The sequence below is a fragment of the Panthera leo genome, chromosome A3 (genome assembly GCF_018350215.1).
Source record: "Panthera leo isolate Ple1 chromosome A3, P.leo_Ple1_pat1.1, whole genome shotgun sequence".
Classification (NCBI taxonomy): Eukaryota; Metazoa; Chordata; class Mammalia; order Carnivora; family Felidae; genus Panthera; species Panthera leo.
Window position 1 is genome coordinate 60,786,660 of NC_056681.1, and position 20,595 is coordinate 60,807,254.

The 20,595-nt window shown below is 33.1% G+C and overlaps 1 protein-coding gene across 8 annotated transcripts in view; it reads left to right on the forward strand.

Moving 5' to 3' along the window:
- The window catches only part of TSGA10 (testis specific 10), a 158,292-nt gene extending 138,298 nt beyond the window's left edge, over positions 1–19,994 (forward strand). For 7 of the 8 annotated variants that reach the window (XM_042932031.1, XM_042932030.1, XM_042932033.1 and 4 more), the window contains 4 exons: positions 9,973–10,175; positions 12,072–12,176; positions 12,462–12,611; positions 19,046–19,366. In XM_042932031.1, the coding sequence (XP_042787965.1) occupies positions 9,973–10,175; positions 12,072–12,176; positions 12,462–12,611; positions 19,046–19,070 (483 nt within the window). In that variant the 3' untranslated portion in view covers positions 19,071–19,366. Of the gene's footprint in view, positions 1–9,972; positions 10,176–12,071; positions 12,177–12,461; positions 12,612–19,045; positions 19,367–19,899 lie in introns of those variants that run through there. The other variant, XM_042932029.1, reaches the window with a different exon arrangement.
- Positions 19,995–20,595: the final 601 nt, after the last annotated feature.

The window sequence follows — 20,595 nt, forward strand, 5'->3', positions numbered from 1 at the left end:
GTTTGAGAGTTTGAGCCCCGCGTTGGGCTCTGTGCTGACATCTCAGAGCCTGGAGCCTGATTCTGATTCTGTGTCTCCCTCTCTCTTTTCTCCTCCCCACTCATGCTCTGTCTCTCTCTCAAAAATAAATGAACATTAAAAAATATTTAAGAATTTTTTGCCTTGAAATTTAGTTATTTACGTATATGTGTTTATACATTACATAATAAACTGTAATTTCAAGTGTTAGAGCCATCTTATTTATCTTTGTATTTCTTTAGCTGTACTATGCATATAGGGGACACTCAAATAATTTTGTCTAAACTAAAATTTGATTTTGAGGTATTATAGATTCACATGCAATTGTAAGAAATAACACAAAGTATCCTTTACCTGGTCTCCCCAATGGTAACCTCTTGAAAAACTATTGTATAATATCACAACCAGGATGTTGACATTGAATCAGGCAGGGTATAGAACATTTCCATCACAGGATCCATCATGTTGCCCTTTTGTAACCCTGTCTACTTCCCTCCTATCCCCAGCCCCTCCTTAACTCAAGGCAACCACTAATCTAGTCTCCATTTCTATAATTTTGTCACTTCAAGAATGTTATATAAATAGAATCATATGGTATGTAACCTTTTGGGATTGGATTTTTTCACTCAGCATGATTCTCAGCATGATTATTATGAATTGTATTCATAATGTATGAATTGTATTCGTAATGATTATTATGAATGAGTATTGAATTTTTGTCATTTGCTTTTTCTGCATCAATTAATATATTTGTGTGATTTTTTTTTCTTTAGCCTGTTATGATTGGTTATGTTAATTGATTTTTGAACTCTGAACCAGGCTTGCATTCCTATAATCACTCAGATAATTTTAAATGAGAAAGGAGAGGTTAAAGGAAAAAGATCTATATCTCCTTCTTCATTCTCCAATGGAAATTATTTAAAGCACTAGAATTAGGAATTTTAGAATCTTTTATAGTCTTAGTTTTCTTTGCTTTATGTTTTTAAAAAATTTTTTTAGTGTTTATTTTTTGAGAGAGAGAGAGAGAGAGAGAGACAGTGTGTGAATTGGGGAGGGGAAGAGAGAGAGGGAGACACAGAATCTGAAGCAAGCTCCAGGCTCTGAGCTGTCAGCACAGAGCCCGACATGGGGCTCGAACTCATGGACTGTGAGATCATGACCTGAGCCAAAGTCAGCCCCTGTGGCCAGGTGCCCCAGTTTTCTTTGTTTTAAAAAATATATATTTATTGAGTGTTAGTTCATAACCCTCCTGGGAGCTTCCCAGGTGTAATTTGAAATTAGTCCCTGTACTCAGAGGGCAGGAAGAGGCCAAAAATCGAGGCAGACCACTCCAGGTTGGGAGGTGGCAGTTTTATTTGCAAAAGGAACTTATGTATGAAGTTTGTCTTCGGCAGCAGCAAGATGAATGGATCCTTGCATTCACCCACCAATACATAAAACCTTATAAAGTGGCCCAAAGTCGGCTCAGTCATGTATACTCTGTAGGTGTTTTCAATATCATATATTACTATCTCAAGGCTATGTCCTTGGAGCAGCCTCTGGGAGTGGGGGAGGCAAGTGGAACCCACATTTCAAGGACAGGGGAGGGAGTAAAGAGCTTTTGAGTGTCTAGGTCTAGTTAATAGGTGAATTGGTAGTCGCATCTTTTTGAAGATGTTCCACAAAACTAAGATATATATACCATACCAATTCACCTAGGTCGTAGTTTTCTATTTTCCAAATAAATATAGTATATCTTTCTCTTATGTAACTCTTCTCAAGAGGAGTGTTAAGAACAGGAATTCCAAATACCCTTCCTTTAATGTTCTTTAATTAATAGTTGTGTTATGGATGATTTCCTTCAGAATAATATGAGAAGTCTTTGGAGAATCTCATTTAATTTTTAATGAAACAAAAGATTTTTAAAAGTGTTATCATCATCTTAGGTTACAGTGGATTTCAGAACCATTCTCCTATAATAAATGTTTTGTTTTATTTCCTTTTAGCCCTTTTCTTTTCCTAGCCAGATTTTTATGTTGTTTTACATATTTGCAATAGTAGCATATTACAATTGACTATTCTACTTTTCACTACTTCCCTATTGCTGGGCAATAAAAAATTTCAGATTTTTAATTTGTATATAAAACAACCTTGTAATTATTTTGTTGCATAAAACTTTTATCACATTTTGCATTTTATTTTTAAGATGTATTCCTAGAAGTGGGAATTTGGGCATATATAGCCAGAGAGCTTTCAAAAAGTGATGATACACAGTTAAGAAGAAACTAGTGGTTCTCTGCTGGGCAGAAGTTTCTGAATATTATGAAGCAGAAGTGCTTTCTCTTTGGTCTCCACCACAGAAGTGAGATGATGAAGGGAATGTCAGTCATCATTTGAAAAGCATGGCAAGAGGATGCACTTGTGCTGCTGCTGTGACTCTAAGGCCTACCACTTTTAGAAGTTGATGTGGCAAAGGTGGCTATCCTGCCAAGTAGAAGAGAAAGTATAGCTGTGGTGTAAAGGCTAAAAGTTGAAGTGCCACTGGGACCAGTCCAGTGAGTCATGTAAAAGTTGTATACCACAGATTCAGGCATGGATTCCATGAACGAGCAACACCTGAATCCAGGAGGGCAGCTGTTGCATTATCCAGTTCATCCTAAGGATTTCAGCAGTTAGTCATGAAATGAAAGTTTTTTGAAGGAACTAGTAACTTCATGAAAACAAGAAGCAAAACAATTGGCTACTTAGAAGTTTAATAAAGAACCATGGAAAGTGATAGCTAAAAGGACCTCTCCTGGAGTCAGAGCAAGCCTTAAAGACTTACCCAAAACTGCCCTGGAAGGGATCCAAATTTAATTGCATCAGACTGTAAAGCAATTTATACCCCTAGGCCATTGTCAAAATCAGTAGAGTAGTCAGCCAGCAATTAATAGAGGCTAACATTTAGATGATACCAGTAGAGACAGGCCAGCTAGAAACTTAATACAAGATCAGGGACAGAGAAAGGTAGGCTGGCTAAATCCACTGTCATCCCAAGAGAATGGTTTAGAGAGACTATGAACATGCTGATGGTAAATGAATCAGAGTGATTGTGCACATACCTTGAGAAGCAACATCAGAAGCTGTACACTGCAAGGAAAATATACTTCATGGAAACTGTCCAGAGGAGGGAGGGTGGGAGGGCAGGAGGAAGTACAGACCACAATAAGCCCTGAGGTGGGGAGGAGTATTCCTGAGTATTCAGAGTATTCAGGAGTATTCTGAGTTGTTATAATATGGTATCTTAAATGTCCAATTTTCAACAACAATTTGACTTTCAAAGAAACAGGAAAGTGTGACTCATCCACAGGTAAAAGAAACTGCCTTTGAGAACAGTTTATAATTTCTATATCCTTATTATTATTCTCTATTGATGAGACATTGTCATCATACATTCCTTTACTTCTTTAAACATGGTTTCCTTTAGTTCTTTGAACTAAAATATTTACTTATATATTAAAATATTTATAGTTATTTGAACTAAAATATTTAGAATAGCTGCTTTGAATCCTTTATCTGTTAAATTTGACTATTATATACTTGCTCTCTTTTATTCTATCAACTTATTTTAAAGATATATTAATTAAAAAGTAATTACAACAATATATTATGGGACTTATTTCATATAGATGTAACATGTAAAATTCTAATAGCACTAAAGAGGGGAGGAGGAAATAGAGCTATATAGTAATAATATTTCTGTATTTATCTGGAAGTAAACGGTTCAACAATAATAGTTGGAAACGTCAATACAGCACTCTCAGTAAGGAAGAGAGCAACTAGACAGAACATCAACAAGGAAATAGAAGACTCCAACAAAACTAAAATCAAACTAGAGTTAACATATCCATGTTAACAACAGTAGAATACACGGTTTTCTCAACTACATGAATGATCCTCTAGGATAGTCCAAATGTTAGGCCATAAAACAAGCCTCAATAAATTTAAAAGGATTCAAATCATATTCTCCCACCAGAATGCAATTATTAGGAATCAATAAAAGAAGGAAATTTGGGAAATTCATAAGTAAATGGAAATTGAACAACGCACTCCCCAATATCAGTAACTCAAAGAAGAAATCACAAAGAATAAAGAAAATGAGATTAATGAAAATGAAAACACAATGTGCCCAAATTTATAAGATGCCAATTCAAGCAATACTTACAGGGAAATTATAGCTTTATAATTTATGTCTATATGTTTTTAAAAAAGAAGAAAGATCTCAAATCACTAATCTAAGCTGGAAAAAGAGAAGCAAACTAAATCTAAAGGAAGTGGAATGAAAGAAATTATAAAGATTAGAGCATGAATTAATAGAAAACAAGATGGGAAACAGTAGAAAACATCAAAAAAACACAAAAGGTTCTTTCACAATATCAACAAAATTGATAAAACTTTAGTTAGAATGAGTAAGTGTGTGTGTGTGTGAGAGAGAGAAGTCAAATTACTAAAACTAGGGATGAAAGGGGGACATCACTACCAATCATACAGAAAATAAAAGGATTATAAGGGAATATTATGAGCAACTAAATGCCAAAAATTACATAATTTAGGCGAAATCAATGTAAATTCCCAGAAAGACAGAAAGTACTGAAACTGACTTAAGAAAAAAATAGAAAATCTAAATATATCTATAACAAGTAATTAAATTGAGTTAGTAATTTCAAAACATCCATAAAGAAACGTTTAGACCCAGGTAGCTTTAGTTGTAAATTCTTCCAATGTTTAAAGATGAATTTTGTTTTTGGTGAAAATCCCTGACTTAATATCATACTTAATGTTGAAAGACTGAATGCTTTCCCCTTTTCTTGTCAGTAGCAAGATAAGAATGCTGTCTGCACCTCTTCTAATTCACCACTGCACTAGAGGTGCTAACCTGGGCAATTAGGCAAGAAAAAGAAATAAATGGCATCAGAGTGGTAAAGAAGTAGAACTATCTTTATTCATAGATGACATGATCTTGGATATGAAAAATCCTAAGGAGTCTGCTAAAAACCTAAAATTAATAAATGAGTTAATCAAGGTTGCAGGATATAAGATCAGTGTACAATAATCAATTACATTTCTATATATTAGCAATGAACAATCCAAAAATGAAATGAAAACAATTCCATCAGATGGGATTGCATCAAGAGGAGATAAAATACTTAGGAATAAATCTAACAAAAGTAGTGTCAAACTTATACTTTACAAAACTAGAAAACATTGCTAAAAAAATTTAAAGAGGACCTAAATAAATGGAAAGACATTCCATATTCATGGATTAGAAGACTAAACACTTTTAAAAAGGTAATACTACCCTAAAGTGACCTACAGATTTAATACAATGCCTATCAGCATCCCAGCTTGTTTCTTTGTAGAAGTTGACAAGGTGATACAAAATTAATATGGAAGTTCAAGTAAAACAATCTTGAAAAATAACAAAATTAGAGAACTAACACTTCCCATTTTCAAAACTGACTACAAAACTACAGTAATCAAGATAGTGCAATACTAGCATAAGAAAAGACATATAAGTCAGTGGAACAGAATTGAGAATCCAGAAACAAACTCTTACATTTGTGGCCAAATGATTTTCAAAAAATTGATGCCAGTACAATTTAATGGGGAAAGAATAGTCTTTTCAATGAATGGTACTGGAACAACTGAACATCTGCATGGAAAAGAATGAACTTGGATTCCTATCACATACCATAAGATGGATTACAGTCCTGTAGGTAAGAGCTAAAATTATAAAACTTAATTAGGAAGTAGAAGTAAACCTTTGTGACTTTTGGTTAAGTAATCCACATCAAAAGCACAAGCAACACAAGAAAAAATAAAATAATTTTATCAAAATAAAAACTTTTGTGCTGCAAATAATATCATCAATAAATTAAAAATATAATGCACAGACTGGTTAAAAAATTATAAAGCATATATATAAGAGAATCGTATCTAGAAAATGTAAAGAACTCTTACAACTTAATAACTAAAAAAATTGTCAAAAGATCTCAATAGACATTTCTCTATAGAAGATACATAAATAGCCAATAAGTACATGAAAAAGTGCACAATATCATTAACAGAGAAATGCAAATCAAAACTATACCATTTCACAACCACTAGAATGGCTATAAAATAATTTTAAAAACAATAACAGGTATTGGCAAAGATGTAAAGAATTTGGAGCATTCAAAATTCAGACATTGCTATTGGAAATATAAGTTCACTTTGGAAAATATTTTGGCAGTTCTTCAAAATGTACTGAAACTGACTTAAGAAACTGACTTAAGAAACTGACTTAAAAATAGGATTACCATAAAGTCCAGAAACTTTACTCCTGTGTATCAAAGAGGAATGAAAATAGAGGTCCACTCTAAAACTAAGAACAAATGTTCTTAGCAGCATTATTTATACTAGCCAGAAGGTGTAAATAACTTATATGTTCCTACACCTATGCAACCAAATGTTATTTGGCAATAAAAGCAATGAAATATGGATACGTGCTATAACATGGATGATCCTTGAAAACATTATGCTAGGTAAAGGAAACAAGTCACAAATGACCACATACAAATTATGTTATTCCATTTATTTGAAATGTCTGAAAGAAGACAGATTATAGAGCCAGATAATAGATTGGGGAATGCCTAGGGATGGTGCTGCAGCAGGTGGGGTGGGTGCAGAGTGACTGTTAATCGATACTGAGCTTCATTTTGGGATGATGAAAAAGTTGTAACACTAGAGTATGAGATTGTGGCATGTTTGCACAACTCTGTTAATATATTAAAAACAATTATTTTTTCCATCGGATATAATTTCCTACTTTGTCAAAAATTAGTTGACCATATAGTTGTGGGTCCATTTCTGGGTTTTCTATTTTGTTCCATTGATCTGTCTGTTTTTGTGCCAGTACTGTACCATCCTGATGACTACAGCTTTGTAATATAGCTTGTAATACAGATTGTAATATAGCAATCCCGAGTTGTGATGCCACCAGCTTTGCTTTACTTTTTCAAGATTGCTTTGGCAATCGAGGTCCTTTGTGGTTCCATACACATTTTAGGTTTGTTCTAGCTCTGTGAAAAATTCTGGTATTATTTCGATAGGGATTATGTAGATTTTGGGCAGTAGTATAGACATTTGGATAATATTTCTCTTATGATCCACAAGCATGGAATATTTTTACATTTCTTTGTGTCTTCTTCAGTTTCTTTCATGAGTGTTCTATAGTTTTCAGCATACTCGTCTTTTACCTCTTTGGTTAGGTTTATTCCTAAGTATCTTATGGGTTTTGGTGCAGTTGTAAATGGGATCAATTCCTTGATTTCTCTCTCTGCTGCTTCGTTATTGGTGTATAGAAATGCAACTGATATCTGTACATTGATTTTGTATCCTGTGACTTACTGAATTCATGGATCAGTTCTAGCAGTTTTGTTGGAGTCTTTTGGATTTTCTATATAGAGCATCCTGTCATCTGTGCATAGTGAAAGTTTGACTTCTTCCTTTCCAATTTGGATGTCTTTTATTTCTTTTTGTTGTCTGATTGCCAATGCTAGAACTTCAAGTACTGTGTTAAATAACAATAGTGAGAGTGGACATCTCTGTCTTGTTCCTGACCACATAGGAAAAGCTCTCAGTTTTTCCCTATTGAGGATGGTATTATCCGTGGGTCTTTTGTATATGGCCTTTATGATGTTGAGGTATGTTCCCTCTCTGTACTTTGTTGAGGCTTTTTATCAAGAACAGATGCTGCACTTTGTCCAATACTTTTTTTCTGCATCGATATTACTCAGCCATAAAAAAGAATGAAATCTTGCCATTTGCAATGATGTGGATGGAGCTAGAGTGTATTATGCTAACCAAAATAAATCAGAGAAAGACACCATAGAATTTCACTCATATGTGGAACTTAAGAAACAAAACAGATGAGCATAGGGGAAAGAAAAAAGAGAGAGAGAGAGAAACAAACCATAAGGGACTCTTAACTATAGAAAACAAACTGAGGGTTGCTGGAGGGGAGGTGGGTGGGGGATGGGCTAAATGGGTGATGGGTTTTAAGGAGGGCGCTTGTTTGTAATGAGCATTGGGTGTTTAACTTAAGTGATGAATCACTAAATTCTGCTCCTGAAACCAATATTACACTATATGTTAACTAACTATAATTTAAATAAAAACTTGAAAAAAATCCAATTGAATTGTACCTTTTATTTACTTATTTGAATTGTACCTTTTAAATGGGTGAGTTGTATGGTACGTAAATTATATTCCAATAAAGCTGCTGCTGCTGCAAAAAAAGTCATGCTTCATTTTGTATTCTTGCTAGCAAAGTGTATGTACTTGCCATTGCCCATTAAAAAATTTTTTTTTTCTTTTTAGAGAAAGAGAGAGTGCATGCGTGAGTGGGGGAGAGGGCCAGAGGGGAGAACAAGATGGGGGGGGGCGGAGAGAATCTCAAGCAGGCTCCATGCTCACTGCAGAGCCCGACGCAGGGTTCAATCACATGACCCTGGGATAATGACCCAGGCTGAAATCAAAAGTCAGACGCTCAACCGACTGAGCCACCCAGGTGCCATGCCATTGCCCATTTTAATGTTAACCAATACATACTAAGAAATTTGCCAATTTGATAAACTAGAACAGTGGTTCAGCTGAGAGATAGTTTGCTCCCCTGTGGCCATTCAGCAATATCTGGAGACATTTTTGATTGTCACAACTGGGGTGGGGGAATGCTACCAGCCTCTAATAAGTAGAGGCCAAGGATGCTGCTAAATATCCTACAGTGCATAAGGCATCTCCCTACACGGAATAATTATCCAACCCAAAATGTCAGTAGTGTCAAGATTAAGAAACCCTGTACTAGAAATAGCATCTTATTTCAATTTATACTCACTTGAATATTAGTAAGGGTAGTTTTTTTCCCCCACATGTTTACTAATGAGCTTTATTTTATAAATCATCTGTTCATATCATTAGTTCATATTTCTCATCAATTTGTATGAGTTCCTTTTAGTAGTAAGATATTAGCCATTTTATTTATTGAGTTTCTTCTTAAAATTTTTTAAAAACTTGAGTATAGTTGAGACACAGTGTTACATTAGTTTCAGGTGTACAACATAATGATTCAATAAGGGTATACTGATGCTGTGCTCACCTCTAGTATAGCTACCATTTGTCACGATACAAACAGTATATTTTTCCAGTTTCCTTATAAATTTCGGTTAGGTTTATAATCAGTATGTTTATTTTTTATATGGCTATACATCATTTTTAATTATATCTAGTCTAGACAGTTCTTCCCTACCTGCTCACCCCTCCCCCAATAATTTCATTTTTATTAAATTCTTTTTTCTTAGAGTTTTATTTTTGCATATTTAACTTTTTAAATACATGTATAATTTATTGTAATGTGTATTATGAGATAAGGAATACTTTTTTTCTAAATATCAATGTCTGATCTTCTTTTGAAGAAACATTTGGCTTACAGAGTATTTTTGAGGCTCAAGATAACCTTCATAAAATGAAGCTTTCCACAGGTTTATACAAGAGAGAGAATGTGCAGTTATTCCTTATCTTCCTTAACTATGAAATGCAATAACATTCTATAAGGTAGTTAGGTGTTTGTAACTCACCTAACTCAGGACAAAGCAGTAGTCATGTATATCACCACGTCAATCTTGCAGAATTATATAAAGAAATATCAACACTGGAAATGGAAATTATTTGCAGTTTGGGATTATTAATACGTCTTTACTTAAATTAATTTTGATCCTATCAAAAAAATTGGAGTTGGAGAAAGTGATCCTGTGTGTATATTTGGTAAGAAGGAGGATATTTCTAATTAAGAAATTAAAAGGGGTTTTGAACTTATAATACAGAAATTTTATGAGTCTCTGATAATCAGTTCAATAAATGAATGGGAATAAGTATAGATATCTTCCTATTATTGTACAGATGGAGAATGAGTTAGATTCTGCTCGCTCTGAAATAGAACTCCTCAGGAGTCAGATGACAAATGAGAGAATCTCTATGCAGAATCTAGAAGCTTTGCTGGTGGCCAATCGAGACAAAGAATATCAGTCTCAGATAGCGCTTCAAGAAAAAGAATCTGAAATTCAGCTTCTCAAAGAACACCTTTGTTTGGCAGAAAGTAAAATGTGAGTTGGTTAGCAACATAATAGCATAAAGTCATATTTTAAATAATTTTTATACTTTATAGGGTAGTCGAATTTTAAAGCTGGAATTTAGACAATTTAGTGCCCATCTTCTGCCATCGGTTAAACTGAGGACCAGAAACATTGTGATTTGCCTAAGATTTATTATTCATTTCTATTATATATTTATCTAAATGCGTCTAAATTTAAGTTTAACCATCTCTGTTGATTATTTCTAACAGAGCTTTGGATATAGTAGAATGTCTGACCTAAAATATTACCTTGTAGAAATATTATAACAAGTTCTTAGAAAAAAAATTAAGCACTTAGGAAACCAGAAGAATTTTTCTATTTATAGACCCACCTGGTTATTGTTACCTAGTCTTTAGACATGTCACATAGTATTTCCTTATGTACCTGTAAGTATATACTGGGTACTTGGAAGAACTCCCACATTCATATAATACTGAAGACCTTGCTTAGAGTACTGATTTTAGCTTAAAAATTTTTTTTAATTTATTTTTGAGAGAGAGAGAGACAGAGAGCAGGAGAGGGGCAGAGAGAGAGAGAGAGAGAGAGAGAGAGAGAGAGAGACATAGAATCTGAAGCAGGTTCCAGGCTCAGAGCCCGATGCGGGACTCAAACTCACCAACCGTGAGATCATGACCTGAGCGGAAGTCGGACCCTTATCAACTGAGCCACTCAGGCGCCCCTTGGCCTTTTTTTTTTTTCCCCAAGCATCCATGTCACCATTAGCATCTTATTACAAGACTCTTAGCTGGAAGATTCAGTAGAAATGCCTGCCTATATAGTGAATGTTTTTATTACTAAACTTGGTGACCTCTCACAAAAACTGATGGGGACCCTCAGCCTCTATTCTTATGTCCCATCTATAACACTTTTTCATCCAGCCTCATCTGAGCATGGGACCTGGAAAAGATAAGAATCATGGTCTCAGTAATCAGTCACTCTGGAGCCCCTGACTGAGCAAAGGCTGCAAAGCCAGGGCCAGTTTCCTTGAGAAACTGTTGTTAGGTTATGGCAGCTGTGAGTCATTCTTTTCCGTCACCACAGCTGGGATTCAACCGGTTCAGCAGGATCATTTTCTCAAGCTGGTATGTGGAAATTGGCCTTAGTGAAATGTGCCTAAACCCCCACCTTCAGGGGTACATTCTGTTTTAGACTGGTTGATAAGTACTATCATTCAGAACTAGTAAGCATAATAAACATTAGTGTTCTTAGTCTCTAAAGTTATGTTTTAGTAGTTAACATTGCAGTTCTGAAGGCAAGCAAAGAGGATAGAATGTTCTATGTAAGCAGCATTCATTGTTGCCATTGTCTTCCTTATGATAGTGTGCCTAATGACAGGGTTTTTGAGGCACTGTTTACCCCTAAAGAAAATCCTGCTAAATTGAAGAGATTTTATGTTTTTAACAGTTTGGATATCAAATTTCATTACAAATTGTGTAAATCAAATTTCATTATAAGTATATGTAAAGCACTTGGTTGATTTACTAAATATATATAATAGACTAAATTAATCATTGTGTTTTATTATTTGGTTAAGCTACTACTTTACATATAATACCTTAAAGTACTTTAAAAATAGATAATATAGATAGATAATAGATAATATTATCCCATCTAAACGTAGGGAAACTGAGACAGAGGTTTAACTAATTGGATGGGACTGACACAGCTTAAGCTTTTCAAGTAGGCTATTTTCATATTTATTACATTTAAAATTGGCATATTTTAGGTGAACTAATATATCCATAAAAATCACAGTTTGGCTTGGTTCCAGCTGAGAAGCCATTGCCAATATGGTTTAATGCACTCTAGAAGTCCTTGCCGTATTTTAAGCTTAATCAGCTGTCACTCCTATGTTTTTTTACACAGGGCCATCCAGAGTAGAGATGTGGCCCAGTTCAGAAATGTTGTAACACAATTGGAAGCTGATTTAGACATTACCAAACGACAGCTAGGGACAGAGCGCTTTGAAAGGTAAGTTTGTCTCTCTGCAGTGTTCAGTCTGGAAGGCACTTTTTTTTAATTTTTTTTTATTTTTATTTATTTTTTATTTTTTAATATATGAAATTTACTGTCAAATTGGTTTCCATACAACACCCAGTGCTCATCCCAAAAGGTGGAAGGCACTTTTTAAGATAACAACAAATTTTGATAATTTCATGATGGTTAGCTTTTAAAGTGTGAACTTAACTACAGTTTTATGACACTATTAATAACATCACTGGATATAAAGTTTAAAAGCCCCTTATTTTGCTTTAGGGAGAGGGCCGTGCAAGAACTTCGCCGCCAGAATTACTCAAGTAATGCTTATCATTTGAATACTACCATGAAGCCAAGTACAAAATGTCATTCACCAGAACGTGCTCACCATCGATCTCCTGACCGAGGCCTAGATCGATCGTTAGAAGAGTAAGTAATTTAAAGATCCTTTCTTTGGGTACCATATAGCAATACTTGACGGAGTAAGGAAGCTCAAAAACAATCTATCATTAATAGTGCTATTTAAATACAATTACATAGGTAATATAGACATAATATTTATACATAATAATATACATACGTATATAGACATAAAAATAAAGTATTTTGATAATTTTATGTAAATTTGCTAAAATGAAAGATCTCCACTCTATCTAATGTTGACATAAATTATATTTTTAAATCTGATTTTCTTTTTTTTAAAACAAATTTTTTCATATACTTTCATTAATAAAATATTGGTTAATATAGCACCATAAAATACTTATGCTTTAGGAAAGTAGTTTATTTTTCAGAAGAGAGTATTTTAGATATATTCCTATAAGTCACAAATTTTGTAAAAACATTTGTATTTTGATATAAATTCAAACTTATAAGAAATTATAAAAAGAAAATAATGCAGAGAACAGCTATATACCTTTTACCCATACTCGTTGTTAAAATTTTACCCCTTTTACTTTCGATGTGTTTGAGGCAACATATTTGCCGTCTCACGTACTCACACTCTTGCATATATTCCTTCTCTCTCCATATATGCACACACACACACGCACAGTCACGCACACACATGTTTTAAAAACATAAGCAATCTCTCCAGTTCCAAACCATCCTCTCAGGTGTTTTCATTCCCTTTTTCCATTTTGTACGTGTATGTCCTTTCCTCTATAGTAAGGACCCTGGCTCAACATCAACATGTTTACTCAACAATATGCACATACCCATTTGCTCAATCCCAGAATGCATCTAAAATAGTTTCAAAATTTCTTCACCTGTGTCCCTACAATAAACAGACCAACTTAAAAGTTCAGGATCCATTTGTAATTCCTGTCTTCATACACTACTTTGCACAAATTTTAAGAGCATATAGTCAAATACTGAGTTGATAAATTACTTGGATTAACTTTTTTCCCCCTCTTTTCCTGTGATTATAGTATACAGTTGAAATAACATTAGATTCATTTATTTCACTTTGCTTTCGTTTTTTCATTTTTCCCCTTCCTAGTTTTTTCCTTGATTTAATTTTATGTTTGAATATGTAGACTAATAGGCTTTTAAAAGTCAAAACTCTGCAAATTCTGTATGCCTTCCATCCCATGTCCCCCATATTCCTTTATGGTCTTATGATAATGACATTCAGGTATATTTTTCTTTTTCTTTTCATATGCAAAAGGTAGCATATTATATATGCTTCTTCACACTTTGCTTTTCTCTCTTCTTTTAGAAGTCACTCCATATTAGTTCATAGTGATTTTCCTCATTCTTTTCTATAGCTGCATAGTATTCCTTTGTATGGATATACCATAATTATGCAAACCTTCTACATTTGGACATTTAGGTGGTTTTCAGCAATTTGAAATTACAAATAAAGCTGTAATGAATAATCTTATACAAATGTATTTTCGTAATTGTGGAGGCATATCTTCAGGATAAAATCCTAGAATCAGGATTTCTGGGTCAAGGGGTAAATGTGTTATGTATATAGTTTTCTTAAATAGTGCCAAATTCTCCTCTATAGGGGTTGTACCATTTTGCACTCCCACTAGATATGGGTGAGAGTGCCTGTTTCCCCACAGCCTCACCAGCAGAGTATACTGTCAAGTTCTTGAATTTTTACCAGTATGGTGGGTAAGAAATGGTACTTAAGTGTAGTTTTAATTTGCATTTTTCTTTTTATGAGTGAATTTGAATATCTTTTCATATGTTTAAGGGCTGTTTTAATATCTCTTATTTTTGACTTATCTATTCCTTTGCCCATTTTTCTACTGGAATTTTTTTGTTAAAAATTTTTTTATAAATGTGAGAAATTAGCTCTTTATCAATGATAAATGTTGCAAATATTTTCTTCTACTTTGCCCTTTTTCTTTTGATTTTGCATATACTATTTTTCCCATGGAAAAATGTTTATTTTTATGTAATCAAATTTTTAAATGTATGTTAATGCATCCATATTTCTGTTTATAGTTAGAAAAATCTTTCCTTATACTCAAATAGATAATAGAGGAAATAATGTTTTACATACATATATGTATGGTTTTACTTTTTACATTTAGATTTATGATCCATTTAGAGCCTTTTTTTTTTTTTACATGGTACGAAGAATGGATCTAATTTTACCTTTTTCCGAATGACCAACCAGTAGTCCTAAGAAAAGATTTTGCTCCAGTGGTTCAAGTTTCTTTTTAGACTTTCTCTTTTATTCCTTTGGGTCTATTTATGTTCCAGTCCCACGCTACTTTAATTATAGAGCCTTTGTAATATTTTTAGTTTTGGGGGGGCTAGTCTGATGGTTTGCTAGTAAACTGACTCTCCAAGGAAGGCGAGGGAGAAGCCCTGACTTGTAGCATTTGACAGTTTTAGTAGTGTAAATATGCCCACTGTGGGGGCATTCTTTCTTTCTTTCTTTTATTGAAGTGCAGTTGACATACAATGGTATAGTAGTGTCAGGTGTACAACATAGTGATTACACAATTCTATACGTTGCCCAGTTTCAAGCAACCAAGCTGGTTTAACCACGAGCTCACAAAATTCCTGAATATTTACAATCAACTACGAGCCAGCTCCAGCATACCAAAGGGCTAGTGCTTGTAAGAGCTCTTCCTTTTAAGTGTTGACTTATATTTTCTTGTGAGTTTATTTTCCATATGAAATTTGGGGTCAATTTATCTAGTGCCATTTAAAAAAAAACACCTTGGGATTTTTATTAGAATCACATTAAACTTATAAATTAACTTGTGGAGAAATGACATCTCAATAATGTTGAGATGTCCTAACCAAGAAGAGATATGTCTTTCCATTTGTTCAAACTCACTTTGTGTCATTCAAGAATGACTTGTAGTTTTCTTTATACAGGTTTTGAACATTTCTTGTTAAGTTTATTCCTAATTATTTTATCTTTAGATTTTTCCCTCATTCATTGTATCTTCAAATATGCTGTTTTTACATGTAAATTTATCATCATGTTGCCTTGCTAAATTTTTTTATTGTTTCATTAAGTTTTGTCATTGATTTTTTAGAAAATTCCAAGTATATTATCATGTCATCTGCAAAAAGAGATCATTTTGTTTCTTCTTCTCCTATTTTTATCTCTTGAATTGTATTCTCCAGTTCATTGCATTAGCTAGTATCTTCAGAATAGTGATAAATGGTAGTGAAGAAAATGGGCATCTTTGTCTTGATTCTGACCTTAAGTGGGAATACCTCTAGGGTTTGTCAAATAAGTATAAGATGCTGGCTTTAAGATTGAGATGTAAATGTTTTATAATATCCACTCATTTTTATCTTCTCAAGATTATTTTAATTAGGAATGGGTGTTTTTTCAGCATCTATGGAGATAGGGTTTTTCTCTTTAGAACTATTAATATGAGAATTATATTAAAATATTTTCAAATATTGAACCATCTTTGAATTTGTGGTATAAACCCTGCTTTGTTTTAGTGTATTCTTAATGTTCACTAATATTTTATTTTAGATTTGTGTATTAATATTTATAAACAACATTGGTCTGAATTTTTTTCTTTGCCCTATCTTACCAAGTTTAGATATCAACGTTATCTTTGCTTCAGAAAAGTAATTGGAGAGTTTTTCATTTACTATGCCTTGAAACAATTTATGTAGTTTGTGATTATCTGATCTCTAAGGATTTGGTTCTTTCTGTTTTGTGGGGTATATACTTCCTTGATAAAATTTTGTTTTTTGTTTTTGGAACTTGTTTTAAACTTTCCCTATATTCTGTTTATCTAAAAATTATCCATTTCCTTTCAGTTTTTGGAACCAATGCTATATCTTATGAATTTAAAAATTTTCTCTGTATCAATAGTTATATGCCATTGTCATTTCTTAATTGTGTATGTGTGCTTCCCTCTCCTATTTCTTGGTTACTTTAGCCAGTGTTTTGTTTACTTTGTTCATTGCTTCAAAGAACCAGCATTTTGACTTACTGATTTATTTTTCTTTATCTTATTAATTTATGGTTTTGCTTGTATTATTTTCTTCCTGTGCTTTTTATTTACTTTGTTGGATTTTTTCCTTAGTATTTTTAAGTTAGGAACTCATTTATTGCCATTCTTTCATTCTTATTGATGTAAATATTTAGGTCTATGAATTTTCCAGTGACCATTGCTTTAAATATATCCCATAGATTCTGATATGTAATATTTTGTTACCATTATTTTTCAGAAATTCTCTAATTTCTATTTGTATTTTCACTTTTACCCAAAAGTTATTTGACGGAAAATCTTTAACCTTCCAATAAGAAGGGCTTTTTGCGTTTGTGTTTCATTTTTTAATTTCTGGCGTTATTTTGTGATTAGAGTATTTTCTATAATATTTCAATTTTGTGTAACTACTGAGACTTTCTTTAAAAATTTTTAAAAAATATTTATTTTTGAGAGAGAGAGACACAAAGTGTGAGTGAGGAAGGGGCAGAGACAGAGGGAGACAGAATCCCAAGCAGGCTTCAGGCTCTGAGCTGTCAGCACAGAGCCCAACACAGGGCCCGAACTTACCAATTGCGAGATCATAACCTCAGCCGAAGTCAGATGCTCAACTGACTGAGCCCCCCAGGCACCCCTATTGATATTTTCTTTGTACTTTACTACATGATAAATTTTTGTGGGTAGCTCATGTGCACTTGAAAAGATATATTCTTTCTTATCAAGGTATATATTTCTAGTATATATATATATATATATATATATATATATATGTATATGTATATATATATTTAAAAGATTTACCTTTTTTATTTTATTAGTTCTTTTGTTTTACTAAAAATCTTCAATTATTATTATATTTTTATTTCTTTTTGTATCTCCTATAAATTTTGTTTTATGTAGGTGGTGTACCGCTTTATTTGTTGCATAGATATTATGAACATTATGTGTGTGCACTAATATCCTCATTGTGGGATGTGGATTTTATGAAGTGTACTTTTCTGATACATTTAATTTTTTGGAGGTGGGAGGGGCTTGGTGTCTACCTTGTCTGGTATTAAGAGTTACAAGTAGTTATTGTCTCCATCTGCCTGGCAAACCTTTGTCCATCTCTTTACTTTTAGCTTTTCTGAATCACTGCATTTTAGGTACCTTTCATGTTTATAGCATGGATTTAAGTTTTGCTTTATGGGCTGTTTTGAAATAATGGATGAGTTAAACTTTTTCACATTATTAATATGATTGAAATTTGGTATCAACTCTGTCATGTTATCTTATGATAACTTTGTTCATCATGTGACATTTATTGTATTTTTCAATTTGACTTTTCTTCTTTACTTTTTATAATTTCTTTTGATATTTAAGACATTTGTACTTTATTATAGTAGTCTCCTTTCTATTAATAATTTTAATAGTGCCCTTAATTCCCTTTTTTCTTATTTAACCTTTGCTGGTAGTTTGAATGATATACTTTGACTACCACCTATTATCTAGACAATAGTCAATGTACTTCATTTACTTTCCCCAACCACTGATCTCTCTCCTATCCCTATAGTTTTGCCTTTTCAGTGTTATCATATAAATAAAATCATGTATGTAGCTTCCAATGGCTTTTACTCAGAATCATATATTAGAGATTTATCCAGATTATTGTGTGGATCAGATGTTGTCGTATGTTCCTTTTAACTGCTGAGTTGTATTTCCTTGTATGTTTATGTCACAGTTTTGTTTGCTTTGTTACACTATTTTGAAATGACTACAGTCTCACACATAGTTGCAAAAATAGTACAGATAATCCTTCTTCCCAGCATCCCTAATGGCAATATCTTACAAACCAAGAAATTGATATTGGTACAATATAATTAATTAGTCCATAGGCCTTTTAGATTTCATTCATTTTTACATGCACTCATATGTATGTGTGTGCACGGTTTTTTTACACACCATACATATACCACAATTACAAGCAACATACTGTACTATATTCTCTATCAGCACCAAGGAACTTGCTCCCTTATGATACCTTTTTACGGTCACAAGCCTCCCCTTCTCCGCCCTGACAAACACTAATTTGTTTTCTATATCTTTAATTCTGTCATTTTGATAATGTTATATAAATGGAATTACACACAGTATGTAACTTTTTGAGATTGGGTTTTTTCATTTAGCACAATGCCCATGAGATCGATCCAAGTTGTTGTATTTATCAATAGTTCATTTCTTTTTATTGTTGAATATTATTCCATGATAGCGATGTACCACAGTTTGCGAAAGCTGAATGAAAAAAATACATTGTATATGTTTTCCTTCACAGAGGCTGGGGAAAAAAAAACCTTAAGAATTGCCAAAGTAATGTTAGAATACATTTTTTATACATGGGTGAAATCATTGAGTTAAAAATATTAATCTGCATAATTTTTTTCTCTTTCATAGGAATCTTTGCTATAGAGATTTCTGACATGCGAAAAGATTCTTCACATCCTTGGGAAAGGTCAAAGTTACAAACTTTTTTTTGCTATATGATTGCATTTATCTTTTGAATGCTTGACAATGTTAAATGTATTTATTAACTTTGTGCCTCTGAATCTGTGTTCTCATGTGCCATATCGCGGTGGTCCAAAATGATGTATAGAAACAAAAATGCATATGGCTCTTTCTATCCATGCAGTAATAGTGAGTGTAAAATCTGCTTACTTCACTATTGAACACTGTTATGTTAACTATCCGGAGTAAATAAAGAAGCTTATAAAAAGAGGGAAAAGTGTTTTTACAAAACTGATTTCCTTTCCTTTCTTGATATCTCAAATAATTGGTTGGTTAAATTTTTTCTTTGTGATTTGTGCTTTCATGGCTGGTGAAGTTGTGCCAAAATAGGCACAGTTTACCAATACTGGCCTGGGACCCAATATTCCATTTTGGAACCAACCTGACATAAATTCCAGGCCATAATCTGATTTCAAAGCAGCAGATAGTAGGAGTGTGTCAGAGTTTTAAAATCCATAGTATTGTACCACTAATTAACATACATTTTCTGCAATTGTGTTTATCTCTACTATTTTTAGAAAGGTAGGTGATGCTATATTTGTCAAGAATGTAAGATTTTTAAAAAATGTGTGTTTTAATAAGTTTTCTTTAAAACATTAAAGTACTGCAATCAACTTAATTGCCATTTTATTTATTTTTTATTTTTTTGCCTATGGCAGGTGTCTATAATGTAGAGTAATAAGTTTAATGATATTTTCCTATTTCTCCTAAAATCTCCTAAATCTCATCTTTTCTCTCCATAGGCTTTGGCTTCATGTTGATATTAAAGCCTGGACAGTACTGTATTTTACATTTGATATAAGCTATTTGTATTCTTGCCATTTTAATAAAAAAAAAACCCTAAGTCCTATCATTAATAATAGTCTTATGAAGTAGACAATTTCTCATTTTATATAGCAACTATGCAGTATCATTGCAGTAGGATAGTGTCCTGATCTAGGTCTTGTCTAATAATTAGCACAGTGATATTTTACTATAAATTCATGCTACATATTCATTTTAGTTTGATTTTTGAAAACTTTGAGGTTTATTCATCTAGTTCAAGACAATCATTATAGATTGGTTTTAAAAATTGAATAATTTAAAATAAGATGCCCTTTTGGGGAGCGTGGGTGGCTTAGTCAGTTAAGCATCCCGCTCTCAACTTAAGCTGGGGTCATGATCTCACAGTTCATGGGTTTGAGCCCCACATCGGGTTCTTCTCTAGCAGTGCAGAGACTGCTTGGGATTCTCTCTCTCTCTCGCTCGCACTCTCTCTCTGCCTATCCCCCTCTCACGTGTTCTGTCACTCTCTCAAAATAAATAAAAAAAATAAGATGCCCTTTTATAAACATTTTAGAGAATAATACATAAAAAGTTGTTCTTGCTAATATTAATATGCTGATAAATGTAAAAATTAACGTTTACCAGGTGATGCAATGACCTAAGCACTAGGTTGC